Genomic DNA, 11,030 nt, shown 5'->3' on the forward strand with positions numbered 1-11,030 from the left:
TATACACGTGATACGCTGCGTATTAAATTCAACATTTCAAGTAACTTTAATGCGTTTAGCAAACATTCAGCCAAATATTCTTTCATGAAAAGATACTGTCCTTAGAATAAAAAGTTAAAGAAAGGCTTACTTAGACACCAATGTCTGGACACGGTACGAAGCCTGAAAGTCCAAGCAAAATCTTCCGGACTTCTCAGAAAAAGAACGTTGATTTGTAACCTACTGAGTTGTGCAGACACAAAAGTGCTTAGCGTGACAAAATTACCAAAATAAAAACATTTTAGAAGTTATTTGGTTCTAGCAATATTAACTATTCTGTACTTTAGGATAATTTAATATTTGCATTTTAAATTTTCTATAAATTTTCTCTTTTTAACAAGTTAAAAAAGCACACAAAAAAATAGTTCAAACTATAATCATCTGTTATTTTTCATCCTGCTTAGCTCATCACAAATAATTCAACAAAAGAATGCCTGAATACTCAGCTCTACTAAGATGCAACATTTGACTGGATCCAGCACGTCACCCGTTGTTTGCTGTACTGGACCCTAAGACAGGCTGCCGACAGATAGGACACGTGCAATTCTCCGAGAGCCACCGGTCGATACAGTGGATGTGAAATTCATGCATGCAAGGTAACTGCCTGAGCTTGTTTCCCGTTACGTAGTCACTGATGCAAACGCTACAGATTTTCCCTCGTTCGCTGTCGATACTGCTGTGCTCATAGTTCCGGGTGGAAAGATTGTCAATCTGCTCTTTGGTTAAACCACGCATGCGGTCATCATCCTCCCCTTCATTAAGCAAGAAGTGAGCGAGGCGAAGGATAGGCAGGGTGCGAGTTTCGACCAAGTTACTTGAATTTTGCGACTGCCTGCCACCTCTGTTTGGGGCACGAGGTGGGGCGTCAGGGCTGTCTTCTCGGGTCCACCTGCCTTGGGGGGACCCTCCCCTGTGCTGGCTGACGGCCTCACCGAGGAGACTCACTTCTGAGCGTGTCTCTGGCCGATGCTGACCACTTCTCTGAGCCTCTGACTCAGATTCGGCCTCCATTAGAGAACTCAATTCTCCAAATCCAGTCATGATCTGCCTTAAAATTGATCGAAGAGCCACTGATGATGGTTCAGCGAGCTCATTCTCAGAAATCCTACGAAGAGGAACAGTTATGGTACTAACGTAGGTTCGCATACCTGAGCGCTCTAAACGAGAGATGGTGCGCCGAAAGCCCCCACTGCTGCTTTCGATAGTGACTGTGTTTGCTGCCAGCCCCACCCTAGATCGAGTTCTATTTGCAATACTGTCCCAGTCTCTGCTTTCTCCAGGACGAACCCTTCTCACTTGAAGGTCCAGCGTGATTGTTGGATGTCGTCGCGCAGCAGTGGAGGACCTGCTGGACTCTTCTTCTTCTACTGTGATTCTTGACACAAGTCTTGAGTTAGAGAATGTCGTATATGCGGTACCTCTGCCTTCTCGGCCTTGCTCTAGAAAGACACGAGTTATACCTCTCCTCCTAACAGACCGCCTAGTAGTTTGCTGAAAAGGTCTACTTTCCCTTTGTGAACTATGATAAACAGTGCCACTTTGCCTCTGAATTGGTGACCGGCTTCGGCTATTGAATGTAGACCGTAATCTTATTGGCTCTAATCTTTGGTTTGTATTCCTCACTGTGACATTAGTTCTAGCCCCATTTTCCCAAACATGGGCTGCTCCAAATCGCTGCCCCTCCCTTTGCCTGAGTTCACTACCACCTGATGGATTAGCGCGTGCAGCACCAGTTCTAGGGGTGCCAACTGCCCCCCCAATTCCATTTCTTAATCTTCCCAATGCTGACAAAGATCCTTCTACTGAACTCCGCCCCCTCGATCCAAGCCTAGTCCTCGGAACGTTGGCACTACTACCACTGACAGCCCCTGCAGCTCGGCTCCTTGTTCGCCTGGCCACAGGGCTACTTGATCTCTGTGGCCCATCTGTGGTGTGATCTTGGCTAACATCTGAAAGTGGAACGCCCACGTAATCTTCGCCATCCACTTCAAATCCTCTATTCTCGTGATTTATGTGGATTTCCAGACAAAATTGGAACTCTCCACTGTGTGGGTTTGTTCGACTCACAGCTCTCCAAGTCTGGTTCCCATTCTGGCCACTTCGAGTTGCGTTTCTCATGCGACGAAAGGTGTTGAGCCATTCCAGCAGAGACTCTTCATCTGAACTTTCTCGAGGGACCCCTGAGTCTGGAAAGCAAACCAAATCAACTTAACATCAATTCCTAAAATCTATCTTTAGATCTTTATTGAAAGCTTGTAAGATAAACTAAGTTTTTATTAAATTAAAAATATAATTAAGAACATCTGTGCATTTTAATGAATGAAAAACGGCCAAAAAACTGAACTTTCTAAAAGAAAGGTGTATACTATAAGCATACTATAATACACATTGTATCAAAATTATAAAATTTTAAATACTATTTGTGCAAAGGTGTGAAGAAATCCTCACTCTTGCTTTCTATATGCCTGTTATTGGCAAAATATTAAGGCAAATGAAAAATATATCCAGTATCAAAACTGTACATTTAAATTGCTTTAGGGACTTCCCTGGTGGCACAGTGGATAAGACTCCACGCTCCCAACGCAGGGGGCCTGGGTTTGATCCCTGGTCGGGGAACTAGATCCCACATGCATGCTGCAACTAAGAGTTTGCATGCCGCAACTAAGGAGCCCACCTGCCACAACTAAGACCCGCTGCAACTAAATAAAAATATTTTAAAAATGGCTTTATTCATATGGCAGTATCAATAAAATACAGTGGCAAAACTTATGTATAATTTATCTTGAATTTTTAGAATTCTTTGGTAAAGGTAACTCAATCTTTTTTGCAATTAGGTATTTTGGCAACCTTAAGAATTTTGTCCTATTTCTCAGAAACTGCCAAAAATGTATAAGTCAAGAAATATGGCTTCATGAGTAAAATGTTAGAGCCACATCATATCTTCATGTGAGGACAGGAGACTTCAGGCATGTTACTTAAGTTCTCTGGCTAAATCCTTATCTGTAAACTTGATAATGATAGTGTAGATGTCAAAGGGTTATCATGAGGATAAAATAAGACACTGTATATAAAGTGATTAGCATAATATCTGGCACATAGGAAGCACTCAACAATGTTAGCCATCATATATAATACAATAAAATACATTTTCTGTTCATTTAGAACATGAGCTGCATGAAGACAATGAATTTTGCTTTATTTTACTCACTGTTAAATCCCCAACCTCTGCAACAGTATTTGGGACAAATCAGACTCTCAATTAATACCGTTGAATGAATCGATTTAGAAATAAACGCGCCCTGGGACTTCCCTGGTGGCGCACTGGTTAAGAATCCCCCTGCTAATGCAGGGGACACGGGTTTGATCCCTGGTCCAGGAAGATCCCACATGCCGCGGAGCAGTTAAGCCTGTGCACCACAACTACTGAGCCTGCGCTCTAGAACCCGCGAGCCACAACTACTGAGCCCATGTTCCACAACTACTGAAGCCCGTGCGCCTAGAGCCCGTGCTCCACAACAAGAGAAGCCGCCGCAATGAGAAGCCTGCACACCACAACGAAGAGCAGCCCCCGCTCACTGCAACCAGAGAAAGCCCACACACGGCAACGAAGACCCGACGCGGCCAAAAATAAAATTAAATTGGAAATATACACACATTTAAAAAAAAAAAAGAAAGAAAGAAATGTGCCCCTAATAAACTTCTTTGAGTATGGTACTGCTACTGTGGGAAGCTTTAAGTTTTCCATTTTAGCCAGTGGATTATATAAAGTACCAAACTCAGTGAAAAGCAGCCTAATGCACGTTAACTACAGACTTTACCAAGTTCGCTCTTCTCAAAAACAGTTGCTAAATGAGCCTGCTTTGATTTGATTTCATTACTGCAATCTCTCATAAAAAACTTCTTTAATATTAAAGTTAAACCTGTTAATCAGCTGCTGGCATCAGTAAGAACAGCAACCTCAGCCATATTCTAAAGGTATAAGCTATTTCACACGTGACGTGTACATTTTCCATTAAAACATATTCAAAGGACCAGTATTACCAGCTATACCAATATAGTACAATTTGCATATCTAAACATAAAGAAGAAAAAGGGTTAACATCCACTTTCCATTTTAATTTGCAAAAAGATATAAGTAAAGGGCAGGTAAACATTAAGTCATTCTAGATGCCACTTCTTTCTTTAATTACTAGAATATAGTGATGGCAGTGTGTGAAAGAGGTCACTCATGTCTCACAAAATCCGTCACCCCATTCTTCCACTGGAAATGCACTGCAGTGTCCTGTGAACAACCTGGCATCTGGGTGTGGCCACGGGACTAAGTTCTCATCAATGGAACGGGAGTAGAAGTGAGAGAGCTCATTTCCGGGCAGGCGCCTGGGTCTTCTCCTGGAACCTGGAACTGCCAGCGAGAACCTAGAAGTGGCTGTGACTTAGCTCGATCATGCAAACCGTACCTGGAGCAGCAGTCAGTGCCCAGGGAACCTTTCTGCAACAGTGGAGATGTTCTGTACCTGTGCCGTCCAGTACAGAAGCCACTAGCCACAGGGGACTATTAAACACTTGAATGTTCCTGAGGAACTGAATTTTCAATTTTATTAGATTTAAATAGGCCCACGTGGCCGGTGCTACCGCACTGGACAGCACAGCTGTAGAAGCACTGTGCTGGCTGCGTGGGTCCCAGAAGGCTTTATGGATTGACGTGTGTCTGCCCTGGACTGAGCACAAAACGGAAGTAAGCTTCCATCTCATCAGCCGATGCGTTTAATAGTCTTCACCCTAACCAACACCATGATCCTGATGTAATATGTGAAACCACTACTAACGAACACCTCTGGAGAAGGAAGTAGAACTGGTAAGAGGGACCTTAAAGTTGGCTTTACTTTTAACTCTACACTTGTTTAGCTTGAATTTTGTTTTTTTACAAGTGATTTGGTTTTTTTGTTTTTTTTTTTTTTTTGCGGTCCACGGGCCTCTCACCGCTGTGGCCTCTCCCGTCGCGGAGCACAGGCTCCAGACGCGCAGGCTCAGCGGCCATGGCTCACGGGCCCAGCCGCTCCACGGCATGTGGGATCCTCCCGGACCGGGGCACGAACCCGTGTCCCCTGCATCGGCAGGCGGACTCCAAACCACTGCGCCACCAGGGAAGCCCCGATTTGTTTTTTTATAAGAATTTCTTATATTATGACTTAGTGTCTGTTCAGTAAAATGACACAACACAAAACCAATAAAACAAAGCAACAAAAATAGGTTATCCTGACTCAGTCTTTCTGTATTGTTCTGTATAAATTTTTAGAAGCTAAGTTTAGTTATATTACTTAAAAAAAACAGTAGTGTGTAAAGTCTAAGATTAAAAAGAACTCTGCTGGTAATTAATTGTATACTATTTCATACACATGAGCTCCCTGAAGGCAATGGGTGTGTAAGACGTCTTTATATGCATCCCCTGTCCTGTATTACCTAACTATACTGCTCAGCATATAATATGTAAATACTACCTGAATGATTATCACATTTAATCTAGAAAACACTAAAAACAAACATTGTACAAGGTCCTATAAGTTCATTTCTGCAATTACTCCAATCAAACCTGTTCCTTATGGAAAGGAGTCTACAATACCTCTGGTGTTTGTCCCATTTCTCAAGTCAGGCTGAGATGCTAGCTGTTCCTTGACTCCATCTAAACGTTGTTGTAATTCTTCTGACGTTATTTCTCCTAAAACAATGGAAAAGTGCCCACTAAAATTAAAATCTTTAAATTACATGAAAACTCATGAAGGGTAAGACTAATCTTTAGCAATCTGTAGAAGACATTCTGTCTTCATGTTCTATAAATTGAAGACAGCAAAAAACGTTTAATTCATGCAAATACATCATTTTCGTTGTTTCATTTATTAATGTTTTATTTAAATTAAAATAAGATTTAATTTGAATCATTAATGAAGTGCTCCTAGTTTATAAACTTAGGAACCTATAAGCTATAATTCTGTGGATTTTCGTCAGAGTTAAAAAGAAATTAAGAAGGGAGTACTTGTAGAAAAAATTTCAAATCTTTATTTACTTGAATTCTACCTAGTTCGTTATATGGGTAATGAATGCCCTTCATTATATGTGTATACAGAATGCGAATATGCAACACACAAATATATACAAGCATACAGTTTCAATTAGTTCATCTGTGAAATTAATTTGTAAAAAATTAATGGAGCACATTGAACTTTTTGGGAGTCATTAATTCAGCTAAATAAATAAATAAATGATAAGACCTCAAATGAGTTAGAATTAGGTTTTAAATGAATAATATTTTATTTGTACAAATATTACTTAAGAGACATAGGACTACGTAAATATCTGACACTATCATGTACGTTAACCTGTTGGTTTGACACTTGTGTAACAGTGCTATATGTTCAATATTCTTACCTACTTATAAAATACAGAAGTAAGCCAGTGATTTTCTATGTTGTTATGTTACAGTGCTCTTAAAGTCACAAAAACAGTACACTACATTTTGAGAGAGGAAAGATGGGGTAAAAACCCCTCCTTATTTTGAAACTTCTAATAATGCTGAAAAAGGTATTTCCTCTTTTGCCCATCTCTTACCAGGGGTGCCTAAAAGATTATGGTCTCTCATTAGCCGGTAATCTTCGTCATTGAGATCATTAATAAACTGATAATAGGCTTCTTCTCTGTGGAGACGCTCTTGCTGCCTCCTTCTCTCGTTTTCATGATGATTCTGGTCTTGAGATGAGGTTTCTTCACCACCACCATCTGATCTAGATCTAGACCAATTCATGCTGAGATTCCTGGCTTTCTGTTCAAACAGTATATACAAGATTCAAGGTATTAGCCGTGGACTACACATGGCTTCATATTTTAACTTAGTTTTTCATTTTCATTTTAAAATTCTGTCCACTACTCAAATACTTCATATGCCAAATCTTGCAGTGAAGAACTTACATATAAAATGAATAACAGCTCCTAGGTGATAGAACACAATTGGACCTACTTCTTTGCCTAAAGCCATCCTCTAAGTCAGACTGGATTTGGTTTCACCATACATTTCTCATAGCTGAAAATCAAAGTGATTATCTCATTTTCTACATCTTTGACTCTCCTGTTGGCCCAAAAGCCCTCACTGATGTTCCAAATATCTGGGTATTTCACATTACCATACACATTTTAAGCTTGAATTATGCACGTTCTATACTTCATAAGCAAAGGACTATTGGGTATCAAAAGGGTATCATTTACATTTATTTCCAGTAAGGGTATTCTTCCCAAAAAAAGTTCATAAATATAATATTACCCCCCCCTGCACTTTGCTGAGGTAAAAATAACTTAGCTGAACAGACCTGGAGTTGATTTCCCTTACAGCTAACAGGAAACAATACTCTGTGCACAGCTCTGGGGATTGTAAAAGCACGTAAGAGCTTTTGGGTTTCCCCATAGGAAACCTTGTTCCTAAGCCTGGAATGGTTAGTCCCGGAGGTCTCTGAGTGCCAGTGAAACTTCCTGACCTCGCTAGGCAAACACTGCTTTTGGATTATACTGAAATGTCATTCCTGAGAAGTTTACTTTTAAACCATAAGGAAATCAAGGGAGGAAAGTAATTGTTTCATAAATATCTTAGAATTTCTTAAACACATCTATTTACTAAGTCGTTAAAGCTACAGTTCTCAACTGGGAATGCACATCAAACACCCTTGAGGAAATGTTTTCAAATACAGATGCCCAGAGCTCACCCCCAATCCTAGGTCAGAATTTTCCAGGGTAGGGCCCAGGTCTACCTTCGAGAGCTAATCTGGGTGTTCTGTGGCTGAAATAAACCATCCTTTGACAATTTCTGGTATGTCACTAAAGGGTATGTGTAATACAGCACATGACTTAATAAAGGCTGCAGGATCGAATGACTAGGTGACCAGGGAAGCAACTTCGGTAACTAGGACTCAGTATTTAATAAGCAAACTACTTTAAAAACAGAGTGAAATTAGCCTACAAGTCTAAATTATTGTATGAGTTAGCAACTAACCACTCTCATGCACATTCTGACATTAAATTACAACGTCAAAGGATTTTTTCACAGTGATCCCTATGTCATTTTTTTAAGGAAAGATCTAGTAGCACTATCCAGTCACATGCAAATTAACATTATCAAAAACTACAGATTTCTTTCCATTTTCAGAATAATTAGGACTAGACCATCATTAGCAAGGAGCATATTTGGTAGGTACAGCAGTAATAAGCTTTTTGTATTAAACAGTTTAAATATCTGAAACCTATCATAAAGTAAAGCTACTTTAATATTATTGAAAACTTTAAGAGCTTCTCCTTAAGTGGTAGTTTTCTCGTACAATTAACCACAATTAAATCCACGTGAATACCTTACTTGCCTTTCAACATACTTTTAATATATGCAATGGTATCCATCCTTCCACTGTTTGTGCTTTTTTTGACAGCTGCCCATCTGAAGCGATAAAAGAGAGTCGAATTATTCAATAAGTTGCCTCTTTGAAGGCTAGGAACGGCTAGTCGTCTCCCAACTCTACTGTAAAGTTAAGGCAAACTCTCCAGTGGATTCTGTTAGAAACTCACCTAGAAAATGAGATCCCCAAACAATTAGGTCATGGAAATCTCCCGCACGGCCCGTTTCTGCCACAACAGAAACTAGGCCTTTCTTTCCTCCACCGTCACCCCTCTTGGGATGACAACTCCTCTCTCAAGGCCTTCCTTCCCACCCCGCTCCCACTCGGGTGTTGCCAGGCTTAGGGGCCTCCAGCTTACTTCTAAACCTTCACTCGCTCGCCACCCCTGCCCTCCGTCCCGATACTGGTTCTCTTCCTGGAAGTTGCGACAGAAGCTCGCGCCGGGGTAGGTCCCCCAGTACAATAAACAAACTGGACTCGTGCCCAACCAACCTCTCCCCAACCGGTCCTGGAGTAACGCTTCCCTTAGCGACCTAGATTCCCACAAGGAAGCCAGTGACAGCGGGGCCTCGGAGCCAATCACCGGCCAGGGCAGGGCATCTAGACCACAGGTAGCCAATCAGGAGAGGCGGGGCCCAGGGAGGGCCTGCGGTCCCCGCGTCTCCCGGAAGCCGCGGAGGGCCCGGAGCTTCCCCCGAGCTCGCTACGCTGGGGACCTGGCTGTCTTCCCGCTACCTGGAGAGAAGCGTGCGGCCCCGGAGGCTGTGACCGGCCGGCGGGCGGGGCTCGCATCCGCGCCTCCGGAGGCCGCTGCGCCCTCTGCTCGTCTGCTGAAGAGAAGCCTGCTGCAGCGGGACGGTCCAGCCGGAGCGCAGGCTCTGGAGGAGGGACGGCAGGCCCCACCCGTCTCTCCCTAAGGCCGGGCCGCCCCCTGCGCGACAGGAGACGCTCAGCCGCCGCCGGGCACTAGCCTGTACGAGTGGAAACTGCGTCCGGTGGGATCCCGGATGCCGCGTGCCGCGTTCCGGCTTTCGGCGCTCGCGGCAGCGCTGATGTCACGTGGACGCCTCTCCAGCCGGGGTGCGGCGGCCCAAGGACGACTTGGGCTGGAGTGCAACCCAACGGTCTGTTCTTGTCCCTTGACTGCCTGGGTACCACGTAGCTCACCACCCAGGCGCTTTCCCTTATTGACAATCGGAAATTACAAACCCTAATCAATTCTCGAGTGCCTCTACTCGGGTTTCAGTGAAAAAAGTGAATTCCCGCTAGGAATGCACTTTGAACCCACAACCCCTCCCCACAGTCGTGTCTCTGGTTTTACTTCTGAGATGTGACGCTTACCAAACTCGCCTCACCACTAGTTACGCCCTTGACTCAGTCCCTGCCCAGCCTGGTATAGGTTCCCCGACTTACCTACCCTCTAGAAGATTTAATCATTGCATCGTGCTCACCGTGCTGTGATTCTTCATTCGTTCATTCATTCATTCGTTCGTTCATTCATTCCTGCCTTAACTTTGGAGGAGCTAAACTATCCCGGCTCTCATGCTTAGCGCCTGGGTAACAAACTTTAGCATCCATGAGCTACCAGTGTAGTAGGGGTAGAAGGGACAAGATTTTTTAAAAATCGGCATATTGTTATAGATACGAAAATGGAAATATATAAACGATGCAGTCTTCAAGGCCCTTCACGATATCTCTGCTGTATACCACTACAGACTGGGTGCTTCTTGGCATTCTGGAACTACTTGAAGTTCAATTAAGCAACCCCCAACCCCACTTTTACCTAATTTCCTTTATCTCCCAGGACTCATTTCATATCTCATGGTCAAGGGATTTTTTTTCTGATACCTCTGAAGTGGCACTCTAACCCCATCGTCCAGCCACGCATAAAACTAGGCCCACGTCCCTAGTACGGTGGCTCCCATAGCTTCCTCTGTATAATTATTTTAGCACTTACTCATTTAACAAATATTTACTGGGTGCCACTAGGAATTAGGTGCCAATGCTAACAGCAGAAGATAAGACAAACCAGGCCCGTGCCCTCCTTTTGAATGGAAAAAGACAGCCACTGAACGAGTACCTACAATGATTTTCTGTTCATTTATAGTTCTCTCCCATCTAAGAGTCCAAACTCCTTCAGTTCAAACAAAGGGATTTATTCATTTTTAGAGTCCCAGAGCTCAGCATGGCACCTGGCACAAAATGCCCCTCAGCCAACTGCATGGATGAGCAGTGAAAAATGCAAACTTGTTACAAACAGGATTAATGCATGTTAGTACAATGACCTCAGGAATTCCGAGTACACGTCTGAGAAAATCACATGTGAGATATCCAAAATTCAAACAGAAATCATTTTAAATACCTATACGAGTTGTAATGAGTGTAATACGCCATCAAGTGCAAATACTTTAAAACGTTAAACGGAAAAGACGTGTATATATCCTAAGAGTCAAAAAATACAAAGTCTAATCAAGTGATTTACCTGGTGGCAGGCTGCAGATTTCTGTGGATAGATAGGTAATGTATGGAACTTTAATCCAATACCTTGCTTCAATTTTGTAGCCC

General features: G+C 42.8%; 1 protein-coding gene across 1 annotated transcript; it reads right to left on the reverse strand.

The window, feature by feature from the left end:
- Positions 1-522: 522 nt before the first annotated feature.
- RNF6 (ring finger protein 6) lies at positions 523-6,835 on the reverse strand. Its single transcript, XM_065896245.1, has 3 exons — positions 6,643-6,835; positions 5,660-5,755; positions 523-2,225 (listed from the first exon to the last, which is right to left on the reverse strand). The coding sequence occupies exons 1-3, from the start codon at positions 6,833-6,835 to the stop codon at positions 523-525; spliced, it is 1,992 nt and encodes a 663-aa protein (XP_065752317.1).
- Between the last annotated feature and the right edge of the window lie 4,195 nt (positions 6,836-11,030).

The sequence above is a fragment of the Phocoena phocoena genome, chromosome 18 (genome assembly GCF_963924675.1).
Source record: "Phocoena phocoena chromosome 18, mPhoPho1.1, whole genome shotgun sequence".
Lineage (NCBI taxonomy): Eukaryota > Metazoa > Chordata > Mammalia > Artiodactyla > Phocoenidae > Phocoena > Phocoena phocoena.